This window comes from Mesoplodon densirostris, chromosome 13 (genome assembly GCF_025265405.1).
Source record: "Mesoplodon densirostris isolate mMesDen1 chromosome 13, mMesDen1 primary haplotype, whole genome shotgun sequence".
In the NCBI taxonomy this organism is placed as follows: domain Eukaryota; kingdom Metazoa; phylum Chordata; class Mammalia; order Artiodactyla; family Ziphiidae; genus Mesoplodon; species Mesoplodon densirostris.
The window spans coordinates 78,610,581-78,635,923 of NC_082673.1; the positions used below are offsets into that span (position 1 = coordinate 78,610,581).

A 25,343-nucleotide genomic window follows, 5' to 3' on the forward strand; every position below is an offset into this window, starting at 1 on the left:
CTCTTTGTTTCATATTTGTTATTTTTTAAATCACAGTGGTTTTGAGTGCAAATGATGCCTGTGAAAGCGTTTTGACACATAATTATTTCATTAGCAGATAAAACATAATATTTGGGGTAAAAAATGATAAGTACTACACTTACATAAACTCAGTAAACTGCAAGGAACTTTAGATTTCATGAAGACCTTGCCCTCTCCCTTCAGAGGCTGACTGATTTGACTTGTGCAAGGTCACAAAGCTGGTTAGTGGCAGCCAGAATCTAGGTCTCCTGACACTAGTCACCTGGCCTTCCTACTACACCACTGTCATTCATCATTCATTCATTCATTTTTATGGACGATAAATTAAATGCAAAATATTGTGCTAGGTGCTGTGGGTGATTCTGATTTATCAGACACAGATCCTCCTCTCAAGGAACATAGGAACTAGTGGGGTAATAACCGTAAGTGTACAGTCAGAGATTGGGATGATAAGGTATGAATAAACTATTATGTGACCTGGTGAGGCTCAATGGAGACTTGGTAGAAGAGGTGACAATTCAGCCGTGCTCCAAATGGCAGAAAGGATTTGTACATAAGTCTTAGGGTTTAAAATAGGCAGTCCAGGGTTACAATAAGGTGAGCAAAGACCTCAGTAAATTCTAGGAAGTTTCATTTTTCATAACAAGGGCCATCTCTCACCCTGCGAATCTTGTAGATTTTATTGTTCCCTCCAGAATGCTTGCCCTGGAAACAATTCATGTAACTTGCCTGGTGGCCCTGCTTGATTCACTCCAGGCCCAGTGAAGGGCTGCTTCCCGTTTCCATGGTTCCCTGCCCACCCACTTTCTCAGGGCACTTACGACACATCTCTATTTATTTTACTTCTTTGCCCCGCACCCTCCTCCCTGTTTCTGATCTTAAGAGAGAACAAGGGCTACGCGCACAGTGTATCTTCAGCCTGAGTACAGTGACAAGTGCACAGCTACCCGACAATTTGGGGTGAAGGAAGGGACCACCTGGCATATCCTCTCCTTTCTTCCTCCAGCAAACGCCTGCCTACTCCTTCCAGATTCAGCTGTGAGCGTCACGTGCTCCATGCACCTGTAGCTGTTTCTACCACCTCCCAGCACACAGTAGGCACAGGACAGAAAGCCTGTGTCTGATTCCTCTCTGTGACACCTGGGGCTGGCAGGTAGTAAGCGTTCCACAAATGCTCGCCGGATGAATGGAGACCTTCCGACATTAGGCGGCGGATATATGGCGGGGTTTCCTTGTAATCAGCTCCACCTCTCTCCGGGTAGAATCCCAGCGGCTGGGACCGCGGCACTCAGGGCATCACCCTCTCCAGCCACACTCCCTCCCGAGCCAGCCAGTGTCTTCCCATCCGCCCAACCGGCGGCGGGCCCCCATCCCCACGCCCCCATCCCACTCCACGCAACCTCGTCCCAGCTCCTCTCTGGGCGGCACCTCGCGGGCCGCGCCGCCTACGATTGGCCAAACACGGCATAGCGCCATCTCGGCCTACGGCGCGGTGCGCGCCGTCATTGGTTGGCGGAGGCGGCGGGCGGTGACGGCGGGCGGGGCCCCGTCCTCTGGTGCCTGGCCCAGGCCTAGCCCATCCTCCGCGGAGGCGCACGGGGCCTGGCCATCAACTAGGGCTCCAGCCGGTTACTCTGGTTACTGCCGAAGCGCCGCGCTGGAAGGCTGCCGCCACCCGCGAGGGATGCTGGTGAGGAGTCCGTCGAGAGCCGCCGCCGCCGCCGCTGCCGCCCTCTAAGGATAGCGCTGTGGAAACTGCCGTGCAGCGGCTGGAAGGTTCGGGGGCTGGTGCCTTGGGAGCCGCGGTGAGGTGGAGGTCTCGAGGTAGGGGCTGCGCTTCCCTGCCCTAGAGCCGCAGTCTCCAGTCCGAGGCCATCTTTGGTGGGCGAAGGCGGTCCCGGCGAGAGAGGAAGCTCACTCCTCACCGCCGCAGCCCTTGCGCTTTCTCACCCGGCTGGGCCATCGCTGTCGGACGAGGCGAAGCCGCATTTTTCCCAACGCGAGATACTTCTTTGGTGTTTCTCCCCCTGTTCCTCTTCTGAAAGGGCACCTGCTGCTGGCGAGAGAGAAGAGCAATTTTACTGCACGACGAGGCAGCAACAAAATTTAAAGCATCATCCGGAATAGCCCCCAGGACCCTCCTCGCCTTCCAGAAAAAAAAAAAGGGGGGGGAATACATGGATTGCTTGAAAGGGGAGAGTCTGGTCGGGAGCTGTTGGAGCAGGAGATTTTTAAATACTGTTTTTTAAATCCTGGAGAACGTTCCCCTGTTCTGATACTTTTATACTAACTTTATATGATTTTGTAAATTAGTCCGATTTGAATTGTAATCCTGTGACGGTGTTTACTGGACTTCGGCCGGTCCCCCGTGCTACTTTTGGCAACACATTTTGGGGAGAACATCTAAACAGCAAAACCCTACCAGAAAAGATCGGATCTGAACATTGACCCGGTGTCACCGAAGAAGCCTTTAAACCATGTGGACTTTTCTTGGCATTGCCACTTTCACCTATTTTTATAAGAAATGCGGAGACTTCGTGTCTCTGGCCAACAAGGAGCTCTTGCTCTGCGTGCTGGTGTTCCTGTCGCTGGGACTGGTGCTGTCCTATCGCTGTCGCTACCGGAACGGGACCCTCCTCGGGCGCCAGCAGAGCGGCTCCCAGTTCGCGGTCTTCTCGGATATTCTGTCAGCCTTGCCTTTCATTGGCTTCTTCTGGGCCAAATCCCCCCCTGGATCAGAAAATAAAGAGCAGCTCGGGTCTAGGAGGGTAGGTTGAATTCAAAGTGGGCAAATGAGTGTGTTATATTAAAATTAGGACCGGGGTTACTCAAATGTAAATATTCTAATTTAAAGGGCGAAAGGCTGCAGGTTAGATACTGTGGTAGGAATTCTTATATAGCTGGGGTCTTTTGTTTGTTTTAAAAGCTCTTGACTGTTCCTTGGCTAAATCCTTGAGGCTCTTAGGAATGATTGAAAAACCTTTGTTTCATTTAGTGTTGGTGGTGCCAATGCTAAATAAAATTGGTTTGATTATGGATGTTGATTTGATTATGAAAGTTGAAATGTTTGAGTCACTAGGACAGAATCACCATCTGTGTTGGAAAAAAATATTTTTTTAATTTAAATCCTTTGGTAAGGATTATGTTTGAACCTGGGAAGAAAGAAACCCGCTGCAGATTAAGCCTGCGGCTTATAAGAAGGGACAACTGCCTGGGGAAAGTCACAGAACAGTCGGAAGAGCTGGCAGAGTAAAATGCTCAGTGTTTTATTAGAGTCTTAGGCAAAACACCCTCCTCTCCCCACGTCGGCGGAGCCTTGAGTAAACCAAGGTCCTAAATCAAGAGACTAATGAATGCGTGCAGTTCAGCCATGTTCCTAAATCAAAGGTGGGTCTTCAAATGCACGTGAAGTTACGATGATCCCTGCAAAGACAGCAGAGAAGGACAGTGGTGGGAGATGAGGGGGGAAAGGTTGTCGAGGTCAGAACATTTCGGATTTGTTGCCCTTGGGTGTTTATGCTTTTTCCCAAGAGCACTGGAGGATTCTAAGTATGGGAGTAATGATATTTGATTTTTACTTTTTAAGAAGCACATTCCAGTTTCTGTGTGGAGAATGGATTGTAGGAGTACAAGAGTGGAAGCTGGGATGTGGGGTAAGAGACTCCAGCAGTAGGCCAAGTAAGGGACGACAGTGACTTGATGTTAGGGTGTGTGGCCTACAAAATAATTCACTCTTTGAGGGTTCTAGATCCACATCATTTTCCTGTATCTGCAGTACAGATCAGCACGGTTTGCAGAAGAGGGGGGGCTTGGTTTAGAAGTTTTGCTTCACCACTGCTGACTGTGAGACCTTTGGCAAATTGCTTAGTTTCTGTAAGTATCCGTTGCCTCTTTTAGGTGGGAACAGCACTAACCTTCCTGGTAGTTAGCGAATTGAATGATTTAATGTTTGCACAATGCCTGGTTCATAACTGTGATAAATAGTAGCTATTAACATTAGTCTAAAGGTAATCTCTGTCAGGAACCTTTGGAGTGGTGCTGAATTCAGTGATAGGGTGGGTGTGGGTTGGAGGAATGGGAGGAGAGGGAGAGGGAATCTTAAATCCTCAAATTGACGTCTTTGGTATCTTTGTCTGAGATAATGTCCCTCGAGGTCACTGAGCACTAGTCCAGGTGGCTGGAATGTCGTTATACCATAGAGAAATTTGGGGGTAGGAAATCGGATTACCAGCAGTCACTATTGATTCCACTTTGTGAATACCTCAGGCTTTCTGCTTATTTCCTAAATACCTGGGAATTGGTAGACTGTAATGAGTACTAAGTTCCCATTAGTGGGAACTACTAATCTACTGACCAGGCTCTGAAAGATGTAACTTTCTCCAGAGTTCCCCTTCCAGGATTGTGTGTGTGTGTGTGTGTGTGTGTTTAACAGGGAAAATTTAGGAAGAAAAACTAATAACAAATGGCTAAGATGACAAAAGGGGCTATTCTTGCTCTCAGAACAGTAATTTAAATATAGGCAGTTGCTCTGGCCATTAAGAAATACTGAGAGTAAGAGTGGACTCTATTGTGAAAAGATAATTTCTCTAAGAGAAATTATAAAAAAGAATGGACAGGAAGGCCCCAGTCCATTATACAGGCTGAATGAGTATTAGAATCACAGAGAATTAAAGTTCTAAAGGATTTTAGGTTTTATCTCCTTCCTTTTTTATTAAAACCCTGTCAAAATGGCATTTAGTCTTAATCGATAAGGTCAGAGAACTCAAGGAAGATGGTTCCTTGCAACTCTGTATCTGAAATGTATTCATATTTGTGAATCCACATACCAAGAAAAAATACTTATTACAGTATTGAATTGGTACTTCCCTGGCGGTCCAGTGGTTAAGACTCTGTGCTTCCAATGCAGGGGACGAGGGTTCAATCCCTGGTGCAGGAACTAAGATCACACATGCGCAGCACACACGGCTAAAAACAAAACAAAAGAAACAAACAATACTGAATTATTCATTAAAAAAAAAAGTAACAACAGGCACTGTTATGCTCAGTGGGCATAAATCTCTCAAAACAGGCCTTTTTCATCTTCTTATAATCAAAGTTAAGGTTTTTACTGTCAGCCCAATGAGTGATAGGTTTAATGTTTGTCCTTATTCCTAAACGGGAGGGCCACTTGTTTGACTAGGCTCTCTTAGGAGTATCAGGATAGGGGAAAAGGAAGGTAAATTAAATATATTCTTATATGTAAGGACTAAAATTGTGAACAGGTCGAATCCCAAGGGACAGAATGAGTTATTCTCTTGGAATTTTAAGTTAAATATTCTCAATTAATAGATCAGTAGCCAGGATTTGACAGTCTTTTTGTTATATAAAAGTGATTTTAGATTAAGGTAGATTTTTCAGATGAAAATCCAGAGGGAGAAAATAAAGATGAATAGTTGAAATATCTACAGGGTGCTGAATAATTTGCAACATGAAGTCATATCAGAAATTGTGTATGGGACTTCCCTGGTAGAGCAGTGGTTAAGAATCTGCCTGCCAATGGGACACGGGTTTGAGCCCTGGCCCGGGAAGATCCCACATGCCGCGGAGCAACTAAGCCCGTGTGCCACAACTACTGAGCCTGCGCTCTAGAGCTTGCGAGCCACAGCTACTGAGCCCGTGTGCCACAACTACTGAAGCCCGCACGCCTAGAGCCCGTGCTCCGCAACAAGAGAAGCCACTGCAATGAGAAGCCCGCGCACCGCAACGAAGAGTAGCCCCACTCGCCACTGCATTGAGAAGCCCGCGCACCGCAACGAAGAGTAGCCCCACTCGCCACAGCTAGAGAAAGCCTGCGCGCAGCAATGAAGACCCAACGCAGCCAAAAATAAAATTAATTAATTAATTTTTAAAAAGTTGTACATGATTTGCATCTGGTAGATGCTCAGTATATATTTGAAGCATTGAGTAATTAATGATAGAATTTTCCCTGTAAGTCTTTGAAGCCCCTTGTAAACATTTTTTATATTTGGCCTATTATGGATTTATAAATATGTGGCAGCATTTTCTAAATATGTTTGAATGGAACACACATTTAATTTTATTGGGATATTATTATACGTTTTTGTTTAACCAATATTTTGATATCGTTTTTTATATATGATCTGGATTTAAAAACATAACAGTTCATTTGGTTTGATAATGTTTAGGGTATAGTTTTTACCTAAGTTGCAAATGTCCAGTGTGTCTATATAGTAGCAGTATGATTTAAAGATAACAAATGTGGCTACATAATTCACTTTTTTTTTTAAAAACAGTGCAAAAAAGGAACCAGTATTTCAGAAACGACCTTAATAGGAGCAACTGCCTCTACATTGATATCTTCTCAAAATGATCCAGAAATTATCATCGTGGGGTCTGGTGTACTTGGCTCTGCTTTGGCGGCAGTACTTTCCAGAGATGGAAGAAAGGTGACAGTAATTGAGAGAGATTTAAAAGAGCCTGACAGGATACTTGGAGAATTTCTGCAGCCAGGTGGTTATCATGTCCTTAAAGACCTGGGTCTTGAAGGTAGGTTCATAGTGATTTTTAGGAGTTATGTGGCATAAGCAAACACTCTTTGCTATGACTGGTAAAAAGGTATTCCATTTTATTTTCATGTATAAAAGATACTCTATTCATTTATCAACAAATTTGCATGAAAATGAGAGCAAAGGAGAAAATAAGCATGAGGAGATACGAAGTAGCCTTAGTGAGATAAATGAAGTGGCTAAAAAATTGTAATGGTCAAAATTGAAGACTGGAAGACCAGAATGAGGGCATGAAATTTAGTGAAAGGTGAAGGGAACTATCATTTGTAGAGTGCATATGATGTACCTATTATAGAACCTTTTTTTAAAGCATCATTCATCCATTAACCCACTGCTTTTTAAATACTACTCATTTAGGAAATACTTATATTTGCTGTGTGCTTTGTATGAGGTGCTGTACTGGGTGCCAAGGCTATACTGGTGAACAAGACAGATCAGCTCTCTACTCTTGGGAATCAAAGTATAAATATAGGCCCAGGCTGCGAATTGAGAAGGAGCTTGCTTGGTCTGTAGGGTAGGCAGTATGTTGTAGTAATTACCAGCATTGATTCTGGCACTAGATTGCCTGGGTTTGACTACCATCTCAGATACATAAAAAGCTGTGTGATCTTGGCTAAGTTACTCAACCTCCTGTGTATTAGTTTCCTCATCTGTAAAACTGGCACACTTAAAAGAGTCCTTGTCTCATAGTTTAAGAGGATTAATTGAATTCATAAAGACAAAGCATTCAGAACAGTTCCTGGTGTGTAGTAAGCACTATGTAAATGTTTGCTATTTTATTCAATGAACTGAAAAGGAGACCGTGTAGCCAGAAAGTATTGGGTAATGGGGAAAGGAGAGTGGCTTGAGATTAAGGTTGGAGAGGCAGGCAGCTGCCAGATCATGCAGGGCTTTGAAGGCAGTGGAGCAAGAATATGACAGGATCCTGTTTACGCCTCTGTAAAGGCTTCAGACCTTTGACAGCTACTCACATGACAAACACACCTTACATCCTGACTCAGTACCTACAAACATACCTAAATCTGACTGAAAGTTTACTTTTTAAATACTTGTCATGATTTTACCCAAGTATACAATTCACAGCTCGAAAGCCATTTCACAATTTACCATTGAGTCACATCCTGCAGTTTGTAGAATGCTGTTGTAAAAGAATGTGTGGATATGGTGTGGTGAATAGCCTCCAAGACTGTGGTGGTGGGGTAGCAAGAGTCAACTCAAGGAGTCTAGTGGGAGCTCATTGCTAAGTCCAAGTGACAGATGATGGTGGTTTGGACTAGTATGGTAGACAGGATGTAAAGAGAAGTGGACAGATTCATGACCAAATTAAGAGGCAGGAATGGCATGACTTACTAAAGGATGGATGTGAGGTATGAGAGAGGGGGTATTAAAAAATGATTCCTAGGTGTTGATTTGAACAACTGGTAGATGGCGGTGCTGTTTGCTGATAAGAAGACCTAGAGAGGAACAGGCACTGGGAGGAAGTTGGGAGACCTGTTGAGATATCCAAGTGGAGATGTTAAGTTGAATATATGAATCTCGAGTGCAGAGGATGAGTGATTTGAGCTGGCTGGAGTAGACATTTCAGAGATGTCAGCATATTGGTAATACTTAAAAGCCACAGCAGTGATGGAGACCAGCTAAGGAGAGTGTGCAGGGAGAAAAGAGGAGACAGAATAAACCAAGTCCTGGGAAACTGATGTTTAGAGATTGGGCAGAAGAAGAGGAGCTTGCCAGGGAGACTGAGCAGGAGCCAGCAGAATGGCAGAAAAGAGCCAGGAGAGTTTCCAAGGGAGGAAAATGTTTCTAGCTGGAGGGGACGGGTACGTATCAGGAGAGGAAAGGAGACATGTCATGGTTTGCTAATGAAGGGTCAGGTAAGATGAGTATAGAGAAAGGGCCATTGGATTTGGCCATTTGGAGGTTGCTTGTGACATTGACGGTGTTTCGGTGGAGTTGTGTAGACGAAACCTAGACTGAAGTGAGTGGGAGATTTAAAAGTTTGAGACTAGAAAACTACTCTCGAGGAGTTTTTCTCTAACAGAATACAGAAACGACAGAGGTGAGATGCAGATGTGAGGATAAAGGAGGGTTTTTTAAAAAAAAATAAATTAATTTATTTTTGGCTGCATTGGGTCTTTGTTGTGGTACGCGGGCTTCTCATTACGGTGGCTTCTCTTGTTGCGGAGCACGGGCTCTAGGCGCGCGGGCTTCAGTAGTTGTGGTGTGTGGGCTCAGTAGTTGTGGCTCGCGGGCTCTAGAGCGCAGGCTCAGTAGTGGTGGCGCACGGGTTTAGCTGCTTCGTGGCATGTGGGATCTTCCCGGACCAGGGCTCGAACCCGCGTCCCCTGCACTGGCAGGCGGATTCTTAGCCACTGTGCCACCAGGGAAGTCCCCAAAGGAGGGATATTTTGATACTAGATAGAGCATGTTTGTGTGCTGACAGAGAAGATAAAGTTGAGAGGGAGGCGACTAAAGGTGTTACATTCATTCCTTCATTTAACAAATATTTATTAAGCATTGGCCGTATCGTAAGTACTGTTCTGAGGTGCTGAGGCTACAGTAGTGAACAAAACAAAGATTCCAGCCCTCATAGAGCACACATTCTAGTTGCTAGTGTAGAGGGTGGTGATAAAAGATGAATAAATAAAATTTAGAGTATATATAATGGTTATAAGGGCTTTAGAGAAGAATCAGAAAAGGGACATAGGGAGTTGAGGGTGGTGTGTAATTTTAAATAATGAAGTGGGAGAAGGGAAAGCTTCTCTGAGAAGATGACATTTCAGTAAAGGACTGAAGGTGGTGAAGGAGTAGCCCTAGGGCTACCTGGAGGAAAGGACTCTGTCTCCAGGCAGAGAGAGAATCAAGGGGAAAAGCCTGGTGGGAGGAGTGAGCCTGGCCTCTTTGAAGAGCAAGGAAGGAGAATCGTGTTGACTTGAGTGGTGTGAGTTATAGAGAAAAGGTCAGATGGGCAATGGGGGCTGGATTCCATTGTGGCCCACTATATAGATTTGGCTTTTACTCCAAAGGGAAGCCACTGGAGAATTTTAAGAGGAGCAGTTATTAGATTTCACATTTTAGAAGTATTATTAGAAATATTATTTTAAAATATTGTTATTGTGTAGAAAAAAGAGTAGATCATAAAGTGGCAAGTCAGAAGCAGGGAGACCTGTTAGAGATTATTGCGGAATCAGTGAGAGTTGTTGGCTGGACCAGGGTCGTAGCCATAGAGGTGGGGGAAGTGGTCACATTCTGGGACTATATTGATCTTTGGAAGGAAGAGTCAGTAGGACCGGCTGATGGATCAGATGTGAGGGATGAGAGAAAGAGAGGAGTCATGGTCTTTAAATGAGACTAGACCACATGGCCAAGAAGAGGTGCAGGACGACCCCTGGGGTACTCTAACGTATAGAGGTCAGTGAGGTGAGCAGGAGCCAAAAAAGACGACCGAGAATGAGCAGGTGAGGAGGAAAAGCAAAAGACTGCAGGCTCTGGACCCAAGCGGAGAGAGTGCATTGTGAGTAAGGGAGGTCCACCTCTGTCCTTTTAAGTTTCCTAACCACCACCCTGCATGAGAGGGTCACTTGAGGCAGACGTGACTGTATCCGGAGACGGGATTTTGTTACCTTTATCGTTGAACATCAGGCAACTGGAAATGCCCTCAGACTAATGACTAGACATAGAATCATTTAGAAATCCAGCCTCAGGGGTATGTCCAAGGTTGTGGCAACAAACCTCAATGGGTTCTTACAGGTAGTTCATGTAAGGGTGAGGAGAGCCGTGCAAGAGGGAGGGGAGCCACTGAGGTATTTTAGCCAGTCCACGCATCATGCGTACCTTTAGTATCATAGCAAGAGTCCTTTTTAACATTCATTATGCTGTCAGTTCCCCCTTAGGTGTGATGAGCTGTGGATAATAGAAGCCCTTGAAATAGTTACTTTTTGGAGTGTGGACTTCTAATATAATACCGACTGACCCATCCTGGTGTGTGGGTTTTTAATAAGTGAATTGATTGCCCTTTGGCTTAAGCTTAATATCTAGAACTCTTCAAATGAATACATTATAATACATTATAATTTAAATGCTATATCTTTATAATAAGTCTCATTATCCAGCGGGGTACCTCCTCCTCACCTCACTTTCTTTAGGATTATCTTGACTTTTCTTGGCCCTTTTGCTTTTCTGTATATAAAATTTAGAATCAGGTTTCAATTCCCATGAAAACAAACCCTGTCAGGATTATGACTGAAATAGCACTAAATGTCTAGCTCAGGTTTAGAAAAATTGTCTATCCATGAATGTGGTATACTCTCCATTCAGTTAGGTCTTGAGTGTATTTAAATAAAATGTCATAAATCTTGTTTGTCTTTTGTTATATTTATTCCTTGACTCTGATTTATATTTGGACTTCCATAAGTTATACCTATTTTATTATGCACTGTATACTCATTTTGAGGTTCAGACTTCACACCAGGTCATGGTACAAAGTTATGATTGGATTTCTTATGGATGACTCCACCCATGGCCTATGGTAGATGGCTTACTTCCATGCCATGTCTCAGGGCGTTAAATTGAGTTTTTCTGGTCTCTGTCGTATTGACAAGAAATTTATGTATGGTGCCAATTATTGCTGGACTTATTTTCTAAAATGTTATTACTTTATAATATGACCAGTAATATATAAATTTACTCATTTTATCTTTATCTCACTAGCAATTTTGAGAGATTTGGTGTCTTATTGTTTCAGTTTTATTTCGTTGATTTTTTAAAATCAAGTTTTGACATTTTTCCTGATATGTTCAATGTTTCTGTACTACTTAGTGTGAATCATCTATACACTTTTACCCATTATTGTTAGGGTCTTAATATTTTTCCTATGAATTTTAATGAGTGAATTTTATATGTAAATATTTACCTTTTGTGATATTACGAATTTGCTAAGACTTGCCTTCCAGAAGTGTTAAGATTTCTGAAATTGTTATTAATGTCCAGTTCTCAAATGGTATTGTAGCTTTATGAACACAGAAACTCATTTTCAATGGTCCATGTCCTCCTGGTGCCTAGTGTAACTCTGGGTGTATTACAAAATTGATTTTTTTGACCTGAATTGTTTTGCAGATACAGTGGAAGGTATTGATGCCCAGGTTGTAAATGGCTACATAATTCATGATCAGGAGAGCAAATCAGAGGTTCAGATTCCTTTCCCTCTGTCAGAAAACAGTCATGTGCAGAGTGGAAGAGCTTTCCATCATGGAAGGTTCATCATGAGTCTCCGGAAAGCAGCTATGGCAGAGCCCAAGTAAGACTACAGCTTCAAATACATGATGTTAAAGAAACACATTTAAACTTGGCCTTCGTACAAATACTATTTTATACATTTTCATAAGTGTTTGGGTATGGGTTAGAACACAGCTATTATACTAAAACCATAAGTTAGAAGAATGTTAGCTCTTCAATGCCTTTGTTAAGAATATCATATAGATAACTTTCCTTTGAATGACATAGAACTATTGAGAATTTTCCTTTGACTAAATATGTGATCTTTTATGTGGTTGGAATTTAGAGGATATAGTTGTTGTAATTAAGGTTTAAGTTCATATGTGCCCATTTGGGAGTTGGGGTTTGTGGTTATGGTACTTTTTATTAAAAGTCAGGTTAGAGAACTTCAAGAGAAGATCCCTGTTCCATTCATATTAAGGACCTAGACTGACAGAACTGGCTGCTTCTCTCTCTTTTTATTGAGTTATAGTTGATGTACAATATTATATAAGTTACAGGTGTATAATATAATGATTCACAATTTTTAAAGGGCTTCTCCTCTTAATTATTAGCTTATATTTGTCTCTAGCCCTATGCATTATAATTGAGGTTTAATTGAAGCTTTAAACATGAGAACCCTCATGTCATTGGCAAAGGCTTAAGTGTTGACAAAGCAAGTGAAATGAGTGGATTATTCTTAGAACTGAAAGAATTTGATATCTATGGAAGTAGAATATGTTCATTGTAGAAAAATGGAAAAATACTCAAAAATATAAAGAAGATTGTAAAAATTATCCATGATCCTTCTAACTAGAAGTAACTACTCTGAATAATTTGGTAGATAAATTCCAGTTCCGTGTATGGATTTGTATGGGTATGTAAAATTTTTCTGCATGTATTTTATTTTTTAATGAATGAGATAAAACCTCATGTTACTTTTTAAAATGCTTTTAAAAAAATCATTACATTAGTAATATGTATTCCATTTTAAGAAATTAGAAAATTAAGGGCTTCCCTGGTGGCACAGTGGTTAAGAATCCGCCTGCCAATGCAGGGGACACGGATTCAAGCTCTGGTCTAGGAAGATCCCACATGCCGTGGAGCAACTAAGCCCATGCGCCACAGCTAGTGAGCCTGCATGCCACAACTACTGAAGCCCGCATGCCTAGAGCCCGTGCTCAGCAACACGAGAAGCCACCGCAGTGAGAAGCCCACACACAGCAAAGAAAAGTAGCCCCCACTCGCCGCAACTACAGAAAGCCCGCGCACAGCAACGAAGACCCAACACAGCCAAAATTAAAGTAAATCAAAAAAATATATAAATTAGAAAATTAAAACCACACCAATTCTAAAATCCGTTAATGATCTTTTTGCTTTTCATCATTCCAGACCTTTTTCTATGTACATGTGTGTCCAGTTTACATGGGTAAACTGGAGATAAAGAAAAGGGAATTTTTCATTCCTTATTTAAATTTTTCAGTTGTGCTACCAGAGAATTTATTTCTGTTTATTTATCTTTTAGCACAAAGTTTATTGAGGGCACTGTGCTGCAGTTACTAGAAGAAGATGATGCTGTGATGGGAGTTCAGTACAGGGATAAAGAGACTGGAGACATCAAGGTGAGATATATCAAATATTAGCTCTTCCTAAGAGATTTTTATTTTCTTTTTCTCCTACTCCTTTAAAAAAGTAGGCTCACCAATTTATTATTCATCGAAGGGACCGAGATCTAAGCTGTCTGCACCAAATTGAACACGTTGTTCTTTAGAGCACTTCAGAATGCTGTTCAAATAACTTCAGAAACAAACACCACGATTTTAACTGTATTAAAAACTGAAATGAGAAATGTACCCTAAGAGAGAAGCAGAGGGGAACTGGAAGATGCAAAAAGGAAGGATTCAGCATAAAAGAAATAATTAGAATAAAATATTGTTTAAGTAAGGAAGGCAAAAATTAAGAGAATGTCTGGGGAAATAGCAGAATAAAATAGTTTGCTCCTGTTGGTTTAGTAAAGAAGAGAAAGTCAAAGGCTTATCTGTTGATTCTTCCCGGCTGCTCCATAGGGTAACCACGTCCTAGGAATTATACTCTAATGGGGGCAATTAAAAGATAACATAAATACATACATCCACATGTACAAAAATTCTTCTAAGCCCTAGCCACTAACTGAAAGCACTATGTGAAGTTAGAAGATTCTAGAATAAAAGAATGTGGTTAGTCCTTGGAATTTATAATGAGATTCAATCCTCTGTGGGCTGTGCTTGCTTTGTAACAGTTTTCCCCAGTGTCCATCAAAGTAGCTTAATCCCAGATGGTTTGGATGGTAGGGCTTTGGAGGAAGGTGATCCTCAGGGACTCAAGGGGAAGGGTCTCTAAAGATTGGTCGTGCATTACCTTCAGCCCATGTAACAGCTCCTTCAATAGCATTATCTTCAAATACTCTGTAATGCCCCATAATGTATTTAAATTTGTTCATGTACCTTTTAAAAGAATGTCCTTTTCACTGTGTATTTCTAACCATTTAGCTGAGTATTCTTTGTTTTTGTTGTAGGAACTCCATGCTCCATTGACCGTTGTTGCAGATGGACTTTTTTCCAAGTTCAGGAAAAACCTGGTCGCCAATAAAGTTTCCGTTTCTTCACATTTTGTTGGCTTCCTTATGCAGGTACTATAGGAATGCAATTGTAGGAAATAAAAGCAACTTGAAACTTGAAAATTATTAAAATATTTTATTTATTTATTTTTCTAGAATGCACCACAGTTTAAAGCAAATCATGCTGAACTTATTTTAGCTAATCCGAGTCCAGTTCTCATCTACCAGATTTCACATAATGAAACTCGAGTACTTGTTGACGTCCGAGGAGAAATGCCAAGGAATTTAAGAGAATACATGACTGAAAACATCTACCCACAATTACCTGGTAAGAAATAGTATTTCACTGCCATTGTAATCTACTGTCTGCAAGCAAGTCTCACAAAAGGCCCTTCGTTTCCAGTTCTCACTGAAGCTTTGTCTAAATGAGGCCAAAGATAAGGATGGCAGGTGAAAAATTCATCCAGTCAGTCAGCTACACTGGAGCTGAATGAACTATTTAAACTAGCACATAAAAAAAATCTCCAAGTAAAAAAAAAATAGTTTCAATGCATTTTTTCTTAGTAATAATTATAGTTTTCTGAATAATCATTAATAGTGGCATATATGCTATTTTTTAAGGTAGTCTGGACAGCAGTCTAGGTATGTGAATTCTTGAAATAGCTCTTATACTTAATTACTTCTTGTGCTTGGTTTTTGTAGAAAGGATAGCTACCATATATTGAATGTCTACCATATAAGAGGTGTTTTACTAACATAATTGAATGTCTACACAACTACCCTATGAGGTAGGCATTATCATGATCCCCATTTTACAGATGAGGAAACTAAGATTCAGAGAGGTTACTTAGCTTCTCCAAATACAAACCTTTAGTAAGTGGCAGAGCCAGGGTCGAAAGCAGGTCTGTCTGGCTCATACATCTCTGACCTCAACATGAGGGCTATGAGGGGTCTTTCAGACATCTCTGTAAAACACTCATTAAAATTATTATTTTTTGAGAATAGGAAGATATAAGAAAGAAATGTAAACAAATTATTAAGAATATTGATAAAATTGAAGGGAAACCCTGCTTGCCAGTTATGATATGATTATAGTAATAGCACATTATCCTTGGTACGAGTATGTTCTGTTTAAATATTCTGTTTTTTAACTTATTTTTTAAATTAAGCAAAGTTATTTTTTTAACTAAGTGAAAGCACTCTATTTAATAATTAATGGAATATGAACAGAAATTAAGGTATACATGGACCAATTTAGATTTTTAACGACATTTTCAGCACTTCAATACATTTTCACTCAGTTAAGCCATTTTTGAAGCTTTCAGATGGAAAGAATGAGTTATGCATATTTAGGAAAAGGATAGTTAATAATGTGATATTTTTAGCCTTTTTTTCTTTTATATAGATTTTTTTTCCCCCAATCCGAAACTTAGTTGCAGCAGACTGCCCTGTGTAGTTTTACGCTCATATTAGTTAAGTTATGGAAATTCTACTCATTGTAGGAAGGAATAGTTTCAGCATAGGCATTCTGCTCCTATATTCCCAGATTACGAATTGCATGAAAAGAAAGTTTATTTTCTATACAAGTAGAAGCACAAAACTTTAAAACTGGGAAGTATCTCAGAGATAAGCTAATCCAACGGTTTCATTTCTAGATGAAGAAACTAAAGCTCAGAAAGGTAGTGCTGTATACACCTTACCCTTTTTCTACTGTATATACCCTCCTGCTGTTTGTGAATTGGTGGTATATTTCATCTGATCTTATAGAATATGGTGGTGACAGTAAGTTAGGTGTTAAACATATGATACCCAGCATTTAACATTTGGAAGACAGGTGGGTGGTTTTTCTCCCTGTCTCATCTCATCTGGATTTGCTTCACTTTTCCTCAAGTTTTTTGGTTCACCCAGATCTATGTTTATCTATTTACATTAATTTTCTCTTAGATTCCTTAGTAATTCCTTAGCTTGAATAACTAGGTGCTTAATGAACAATTTTAGTAATAATTAGTTCTTGATTTTTCGCAAGGGATATACGTAACAACCATAACAGATGTGTAGTAGGTATTTGTTTATTCTTGATAAGAAAATGTGGTAGCTTGAAACTGGAATGTTATAAACCATTTATTTGGTGGGGTGGGCTTTACTGCAGATCACCTCAAAGAGCCATTCCTAGAAGCCACTCAGAACTCTCGTCTGAGGTCGATGCCAGCAAGCTTCCTCCCTTCTTCACCGGTCAACAAACGAGGTATTATTTTATTGGACTGATTTTATAAAAGATATTCCAAATATTCAGATTCATTACTCCAAATGACATGTGTGTGGTACAGTTTGTAACATGTGGTACGGAAACTTGATTACTGTGGATTCATGCATTAGTAATACCACAATTAGTTTTATATCTATTATTTAATATTCAGTACATATAGGTCACTGTTCTAGTTATTGGAGATACAACAGTTAATTAAATACAGTCCTTAATCTAGAGAAGGCAGTTTTCTAGTGAGAGATATAGACATATAATTTCAGAACACTGCGGATAAATGCTGTAATGAAAGCCCACTCATGGTACCCCAGATTCAGTGCGAAGGGGTGGGGTGTACCAGGCAGGGAGGGGAGCCTGTGAACTGGGAAGGGTGATTAGGGAAGACATTGCTCTGGAAACAAAGGTGGACTTGGGGCACGGAGGGTGAGTGGGAGCTCATCAGGTGGACAGAGAGATGAGGGGCTTTTTCTTTTTCTTTTTTGGCTGCATTGGGTCTTCATTGCTGCCTGCGGGCTCTCTCTAGTTGTGGCGAGCGGGAGCTACTCTCTGTTGCGGTGCACGGGCTTCTCACTGCAGTGGCTTCTCTTGTTGCGAAGCATGGGCTCTAGGCGCGCGGGCTTCAGTAGTTGCAGCACGCGGGCTCAGTAGTTGCGGCACACGGGCCCTACAGCATGCGGGCTTCAGTAGTTGCGGCATGCAGGGTCAGTAGTTGTGGTGCACGGGCTTAGTTGCTCCGTGGCATGTGGGATCTTCCCGGACCAGGGATTGAACCCACGGCCCCTGCACTGGCAGGTGGATTCTTAACCACTGTGCCACCAGGGAGGTCCCGAGAGATGAGGAACTTCTAAATAGGCAGAACAACATCTACAAAAGCTAGGATGGCCGAGAAATGGTGGCACTTAAGTGAACTCAAGTAGCTTCCTATGGCTGGAGCATAGGATAGGTGTCAGAGTGGTAGAAAGGTAAGGTATTTATTTAAAGTTTAGTTTTAATCCTATAGATGATGGAAAGTCATTGAAAAGTTCTTTTTTATAATAGCTTTATTGAGATATAATTCACAAATCATATAGTTCACCCATTTTAAGTGTACAGTTCACTAGTTTTTAGTATATTCATAGGTCTATGCAACCATCACAATTAATTTTAGAACATTTTTATCCCACCAGAAAGAAACCCTGTACCCATTAGCAGTCACTCCTCTTTTCCTCCCAGTCCCCAGGCAACTGTTAATTTACCTTCTGTCTCTATAGGTTTGCCTCTTCTGGATATTTCCTATAAATGGAATCATACAATGTGATCCTTTGTAACTGGCTTCTTTGAGGTTCATCCATGTTGTAACATGTATCAGTCCTTCATTTGCTTTTATGGCCAAATAATATTCCATGTATGGATATGTCAGTACTACATTTTGACTATCCATTCATCAATTGGTAGACATTTGGGTTATTTCTACTTTTGGTTCATACCTGTGTATGAGTTGTTGTGTGGACATTTATTTTCATTTTTCTTGGGTATATACCTAGGAATTGAATTGCTGGGTCTTAGGGTAACTGTTTAATGCTTTGAGCAACTGCCAAACTGTTTTCCAAAGTGGCTGACCCATCTTACATTTCCATTAACAATGTATGAGGGTTCCGATTTCTCCACATCCTTGACATTGGTTATTATCTGCCTTTTTGCTCATAGCATCCTCGTAGATGTGAAGTGATATCTCACTGTGATTTTGATTTGTATTTCTCTGATGGATAATGATGTTGAACATATTTTCATGTGCTTATTGGCCATTTGTGTATCTTCTTTGGAGAAATGTCTGTTCAGACTTTGCACATTTTTTAACTGGGTAAATTAAAAAAAATTTATTAAGTTCTAAGAATTCTTTATTCTAGATATAAATCCCTTATTAGATATATGATTTGCAAAGTTTTTCTCTCATTCCATGGATTGTCATTTTGGTTGCCTTGATGGTGTTCTTTGAAGTTTTTAATTTTCATGAAGTCCAGTTTATCTGCTTTTTTCTTTTGTCACTTTTGATGTCATATGTAAAGTCTTTGCTCAACCCAAAGTCATGAAGATTTACTCCTATATTTTCTTCTAAGAGTTTTATAGCTTTAGCTTTTACAGGTAGGTGTTTTGATTCGAGTTAAATTTTATGTATGGTGTGAGGAAGGGGTTCAGCTTCCTTTGTATGTGGATATCCAGTTGCACCAGCCCCATATGATGAAAAGACTATTCCCCATTGAAGTGCCTTGGCAGTCTTGTCAAAATTTGACTGTAAATGTAAGAGTTTATTTCTTTCAACAGTATTTTGTAGTTTTCAGAGGGTAAGTTTCACATTTCTGTTGTTAAATTTATTCCTAAGTATTTTACTCCTTTTCATGCTATTATAAGTGGGCTTATTTTCATTTTAAGATTCTTCATTGCTAGTGTATAGAAAAACACTGACTTTTCCATATTTAACTTGTATCTTGAAGCCTTGCTGAACTCATTTATTAGTTCTAATAGTTCACTGAAAAGTTTTAAACAAGGTAGTGGCATGATCAGAGTTTTGTTTCAAAGATATTACTCTGATATGTTGTGGAAGGTGGTTTGGAGGAAAGTTCAGACTAAAGCCTATAGTAAGGCTATTTAATTATTCCATGTAAATGATGATGAAGGGCCTGAACTAGGGTGTGGCAATAAAAATGGAAGGTAGAGAATGGATTTGGGTAACATCTAAGATGAAGAATGCATGAAACTCAGTGATTAATGGTAGTAAGAAAGAGTGAGGTCTCTTGATGGATCCCAGGTTTCAGGCTTAGATAATTTTGCCACCTATTTGCTGACATCGGAAATATAGGGAAAAGTGTGTAAGTTTAGGGAAGTGTGGAGAGATGATGAGTTCACTTTTGGACATAGTGTGAAGGGCTCGGAGGTCATTTGAGTGGCCGGGTGGAGCCCCACTGAAAACAGGAGTGTGGAGCCCTGAGGAGAGGTGTGAACGGGAGCTGTCGATATACTGTGGCTCCTGAATAAACAGCTATCGTTTGCTATGGAAAAACATGCATCATAAACTACCAATCATATGAACAAACTATACTGCAAAGCAGAATGAAAGCCAGTGCCAAATTGATATAAACAGCATGCTGTGGGAACATATCCTAGTTGGTGGGATTGGGAAGGTTCCATGGAGAAAGGAATAAAAGCTGGTTATAGTTTGTGCTTTTTAGTGAAGGTATTAGACTAATACATAAAAAATTTGGATTAATATTTAGAATATACCTTTTCATAAATTTATGTGTATTCTATAATTAGTTATAAACATAGTATATTGTGACATTACAGAAAAAATTATCCATAATTCTGCCACCTTGCCACTATTATTATGGTTGGCTATTTCTCTCAGAGACAAAATTAAATAAATGCTTTGTTTAAATGTCCCTCTAAGTCATAGGTCATTAGCCAGGCTGACAACTGAAGGGAACCTTAGTCAGGAGCTTGGTCAGGAGGTGTATCTCAAGTCAAAGTGCAGAGCTTTCTGCTTCTGTAGTTTTGTTTTAAGGGGGCCTAATTTTCAGCTAAGATTCAATCAAGGCTTATTCTCCTAAATTAACTTCTGATGGTTTTGGAATATCTGCCTATTCCCTTGGAACCATACAGACATCTCTATAACATGCTGGCAGCAAATATTACTGTGAAACGTCAACGACCTCTTGATTTTTTTCCCTTGTGGAAGGCCTGCTGTTTATGCATGGATGCCTGTACATTCTTTGTTTTTTCATGGAAGAGGCCTTATAAATATTTTGACATTGTTTGACTTAATCTTAGGGTCACATGTGAGCTTCTTTTTTTGGGGGTGGGGTAGGAGTTTATTAATTTATTTATTTTTGCTGTGTTGGGTCTAAGTTTCTGTGCGAGGGCTTTCTCTAGTTGCGGCGAGCGGGGGCCACTCTTCATCGCGGTGCGCGGGCCTCTCACTATCTCGGCCTCTCTTGTTGCGAAGCACAGGCTCCAGACGCGCAGGCTCAGTAGTTGTGGCTCACGAGCCTAGTTGCTCCGTGGCACGTGGGATCTTCCCAGACCAGGGCTCAAACCCATGTTCCCTGCATTAGCAGGCAGATTCTCAACCACTGCGCCACCAGGGAAGCCCATACATGTGAGCTTCTTGAGGACAGGGACCATGTTCTTGTTCTCACTGTATCCCCAGGGTCTGGCACATATTAGTTACCCAATAAATATTAATTGAATCAACTTTTGAATTTTTGCCTGAATAAATTTTAGTCATGACTTAGTCCGTTGTATTTTCACATTTTCATTTACTAGCTCACATTCAAAATGTTTATAAATTAACAGAGTAGTCTTCTTGTTTGTCTTAAAGGATGCTCCAGGATAAGGTCATCATCTCCCTTCTCTCTTTTTACAGGTGTTCTGCTTTTGGGAGATGCATATAACATGAGGCATCCTCTTACTGGAGGAGGAATGACTGTTGTTTTTAATGATATAAAACTATGGAGAGAATTGCTAAAGGGTATCCCTGACCTTTATGATGATGCAGCTGTTTTCCAGGTAAGATATTATCCTTTGACAAAAATGACACAAAACATTTCTTTCTGGGGCCTAAGAGGAATGGGGCTTTGAAGGGGAGGTCTGCACCTAGGAGCCTGGTCCTTAGGTGTGATTCTTAAGCAGTCTTGTTCAGGATTAAGAACTTGACTTGTCACCTATGAATCTTTTAGAATCACTGTATTTGGATATTATATAACATTGGATTACATGGGCCACTTAGCTTCAGAGATGTAACTCATTGCTCTGGAGATGGTTTTTTTTTGGTGGGTGTGTAAATGTTGAACAAGGCATAATGACTTGTATAGTAGTCCTCAGGATAACTATCAGTTTAGGGGATTATACACAGTAGTTTGTGCTCCTTCTTTCTCTCCCTCCCTCTCCCCCCTTCCCCTCCCTTCCTTCTTCCCTCCCTCCCTCTCCCTTCCTTCCTTCCCTTAACCATATAATAAGTGATCTTTTTCCTTTTTAGGCCAAAAAATCATTCTATTGGACAAGGAAAACGTCTCATTCCTTTGTTGTGAATATCCTTGCTCAGGCTCTTTATGAATTATTTTCTGCCACAGATGGTAAGTGCAGATATTTTTAAAAGAATATTGCTGAAGTGCAGGTTTTTAGCACAGGAAGGGAACTTCATTACAGAAAAGTTAGTGATTAGGCCAGAAATAGAAATGTTTCCTGAGTTCGCTACCTTCCAAGTTGGTAGTCCTTTTTAACTCAACCCTTGAGTAAGGTTTTTTCTGATCATCACGTATCCACCACTTTGTGTGGAAGTTTGTTGCTTCCGTAGACAGCCTTAATAGCAATACCTCAATAATGTGTCATTATTCACCCCTCTGGTCCAAATCAGATGCATAAGATTGCGATGCAAATCTTATGCAGATGCATGAGACTGTGATGGAAGATCTTTCTGGCCATGACTTAAAAGGCAATATAGTTGTTAATCTTTTTCTTCCTGAACACTAGTTTCAATTTCTTTTCAAAGTAGTCTTTTGTAAAATGAATATGAGCTTCATATCAAGCCTAGATTTTGTTAAAGTGCCCAAGCAGAAATATTCCCACGCTTTTGTTTTTGTTTCCGTCTGAGGTGATGGTCAGTCTGTACATTACGGAAAACATGACTTTAGCAGAAACAGTGGTAGAAATGGAGGAAAAGGCATCTGTACCACCTCCCAACCATGGCCGTGTACAAATTAGTGAGTGGTAGCTTAGTAAAACTAGACCTTTAGGTTTTCAAGAATAAATATAACCTGAATCTCATAACCTCAGGTGTTTACAACAAAGCTATTTCTGTGGCCTGGCTGAGGCCCCAGTGATCCATGCTCTGGTGGCCTGATTACAAAGGATGACACAGTACACATACTTCCTGCAGAGTCTCTACCCATCATCATTCTTGCTAAAAGAAAAGACAACTTATTGTGGTTTTCCAAGCAAATCTCTCTTGCTAGTTGAGCATGGAAGTTACAATGGCTGGTTGGGCAAGAAAAGAACTAAATTTGGAGTGTTTCTAAGCTCTTCTTTCTAAGCTTTTCTAAGCTCTTGAGTTTCTTACATGATGAGTTTGAATCCGCCGACAAAACAACATTAAAAAAGTTATGAAATAATGGAGGAGGAATGAGCTTTATTGGAGTAAAACGTTACCTGTTGTATCCTTTTTCATCTTTTGTAAAGAACAATCTAGGCATACTTGAGAAGAACATTGGTTCTGTACTATTGAAAAGGTTATTGATTGGGCTTCCCTGGTGGCACAGTGGTTGAGAGTCCGCCTGCCGATGCAGGGGACACCGGTTCGTGCCCCGGTCCGGGAAGATCCCACGTGCCATGGAGTGGCTGGGCCCGTGAGCCATGGCCGCTGAGCCTGCGTGTCCGGAGCCTGTGCTCCGCAGCAGGAGAGGCCACAGCAGTGAGAGGCCCAAGTACCGCAAAAAAAAAAAAAAAAGGGGTATTGATTGATTATATTATGTTGTGAGGGTTTAATGAATTATTTTGAAAAGTATAAAAAATGTACACATATAAGGCATTATTATTTACTCTTCACAGCTGTTCTTTTTACTTGATAATTTACTGCTCAGAGATATGGATCAGGCATCTTAGAGACTGGGAATCTGGTTTCTAGAACTTTGTTTTTATCAGAAAAGTGTTTACAAAGTAGTTTGCATCATTTAATGAATTTACAACACAGTCAAGGAAATAGCTTTTAAATAACTCTAACTTCTAAGACCTACATGTTTAGTAATTATTTACTAGCAGAAAAAGTTTATTCACACTTAAATTACTATGTGTAATGTTACTTACGAAATTTAAAGGAAATCTTGGGTTGCTGAAATGCCAGCACTAGATTTTTTAGAAATTATCTGTAAGGTGTAATAAATGTTACACATTCATTTTTTTCTGACATTTCATATACCCAACATAAATGTGTGGATAATTTGATCGGGAGTAATTTTTAACTTTTATTTTAGATTCCCTACATCAACTAAGAAAAGCATGTTTTCTTTACTTCAAACTTGGTGGAGAATGTGTTGCTGGTCCAGTTGGGCTGCTTTCTGTGTAAGTTGTTTCGATGACACAGAGGAATCGGATGTTCCAGGTTTTCTTAGGACAGTTGGGTTTATGAATGACTGCAAGTGCCATTTTATCATTCAGTAGTATCCCAAACAAAACGTAGCCCAGAGAAATGAAAAAAGGCAATATTTAGTGCTGCATTTTTGTTCTAGGAAACAGGGTTGATTCTTTGGGATCCATGATTAATAGAAGTTTGTATTTAGAATTTAATTCTGTTGGGACTCATGAAACTCAGTAACAGTTCTGATGGTGCAGACATATGTAGAATTATTCTTGGAAAGTCTGCAAAATGAAATTCTTTAAAATTTTGCCCCTTCGTCTGCTATCTGAATGTCAACACTGTTATCTTTTGAAAAATCTAGACTCACTCAACAAGCCAGGCAATCCAGCTATTTCAGACTGAGATCTCAAGATTAGTGAAAGAAAACAGCTCAAAACATACAGTTTAATAAACTAAGAGGAGTTACTGGCTTCTCTGACAGGGGTGAAGTCTAAGTAGTTTCTTGCAAGCAAAAAAATTTTTTAATTTGTCCCTTAGCTGGCAGATACAAGCTTGTAAAGTCCCCTAAAATGTAGAGTGTGTGTTTACCTTTACAGATGATATATAATTGGAACCTCTTTATGAGTCAACTTTCATTTACAGGTCTTACTAATATATATATATATATATATATATATATACATATATATATATATATACTTTTTATCTTTCCTATTTATTACAGATTGACTCCTAATCCTCTGGTTTTAATCGGACACTTCTTTGCCGTTGCAGCCTATGCCACATATTTTTGCTTTAAATCAGAACCTTGGATTACAAAACCCCGAGCCATTTTCACTAGTGGTGCTGTATTGTACAGAGCGTGTTCTGTAATATTTCCTCTAATCTACTCAGAAATGAAGTACTTTGTTCATTAAGCTTAAAGGGGAACCATCTGTGAATGAATACTGGGAACTTGCCAAGTCTGAAGAGACTTGGAAGAGATGTACATAGCACAGTACTATACCGCTTCTAAAGTGGGAAGTCTTGGACCAAGATTGGGATTAATTTGTTTTTGAAGTTATTTGTATATAAACATGTAAATATATACTTCAGTTTACAATTTCAAATGAAGGGTACAGTACGATAGATATGTAAAAGAAATGATTGTTACCATAAATTAGGGCTAACTCTGAGGAACTGCAGTTTGTCTTTTGAATTCAGTATTTGGGATGAGTTATTGTGGGGCATGCAAATAAAATGAAGAACGAACTCTCATGTCTTTTTGTCTCGTGCTGTGGACTTCTTTGCGTAACTTCATGAAAAAAAAAGAAACCAAAGTGGGATGGGAAACGCGGAGGGAAACCTATTCTGTTAAATAACTCCTGACGTTGGGGAAGTTGCCTTAATATCTCTGGACCTTATTTTCCTCATCTATCCACCTGTCTTTCCTCACTTACCCAATTGGATAAGGTTCTTTTCTGAGTTCTTGGAAAAAATCACATTTATATGGAAAGGCAATCGAGGGCTTTATATAAATTCCACTGTGTAACATTAACA

At 40.3% G+C, this 25,343-nt stretch overlaps 1 protein-coding gene across 1 annotated transcript; it reads left to right on the forward strand.

Annotated features, from left to right (window-relative positions):
- The first annotated feature begins 1,613 nt into the window (after positions 1-1,613).
- On the forward strand, positions 1,614-25,056 carry SQLE (squalene epoxidase). The gene is made up of 11 exons (XM_060116305.1): positions 1,614-2,789; positions 6,315-6,567; positions 11,703-11,883; positions 13,366-13,462; positions 14,395-14,508; positions 14,593-14,764; positions 16,586-16,681; positions 21,099-21,241; positions 21,711-21,807; positions 23,701-23,788; positions 24,529-25,056. The coding sequence occupies exons 1-11, from the start codon at positions 2,499-2,501 to the stop codon at positions 24,719-24,721; spliced, it is 1,725 nt and encodes a 574-aa protein (XP_059972288.1). The 5' UTR covers positions 1,614-2,498; the 3' UTR covers positions 24,722-25,056.
- Positions 25,057-25,343: the final 287 nt, after the last annotated feature.

What these genes read in the sequence shown, in the direction of transcription:
- SQLE (XM_060116305.1), top strand. Translation starts at nt 2,499, where the DNA reads ATGTGGACTTTTCTTGGCATTGCCACTTTCACCTATTTTTATAAGAAA. An exon ending in TTGTTGGCTTCCTTATGCAG is followed by an intron (nt 14,509 to 14,592) that starts GTACTATAGGAA and finishes TTATTTTTCTAG; the next exon opens with AATGCACCACAGTTTAAAGC. An exon ending in ATTATTTTCTGCCACAGATG is followed by an intron (nt 21,808 to 23,700) that starts GTAAGTGCAGAT and finishes CTTTTATTTTAG; the next exon opens with ATTCCCTACATCAACTAAGA.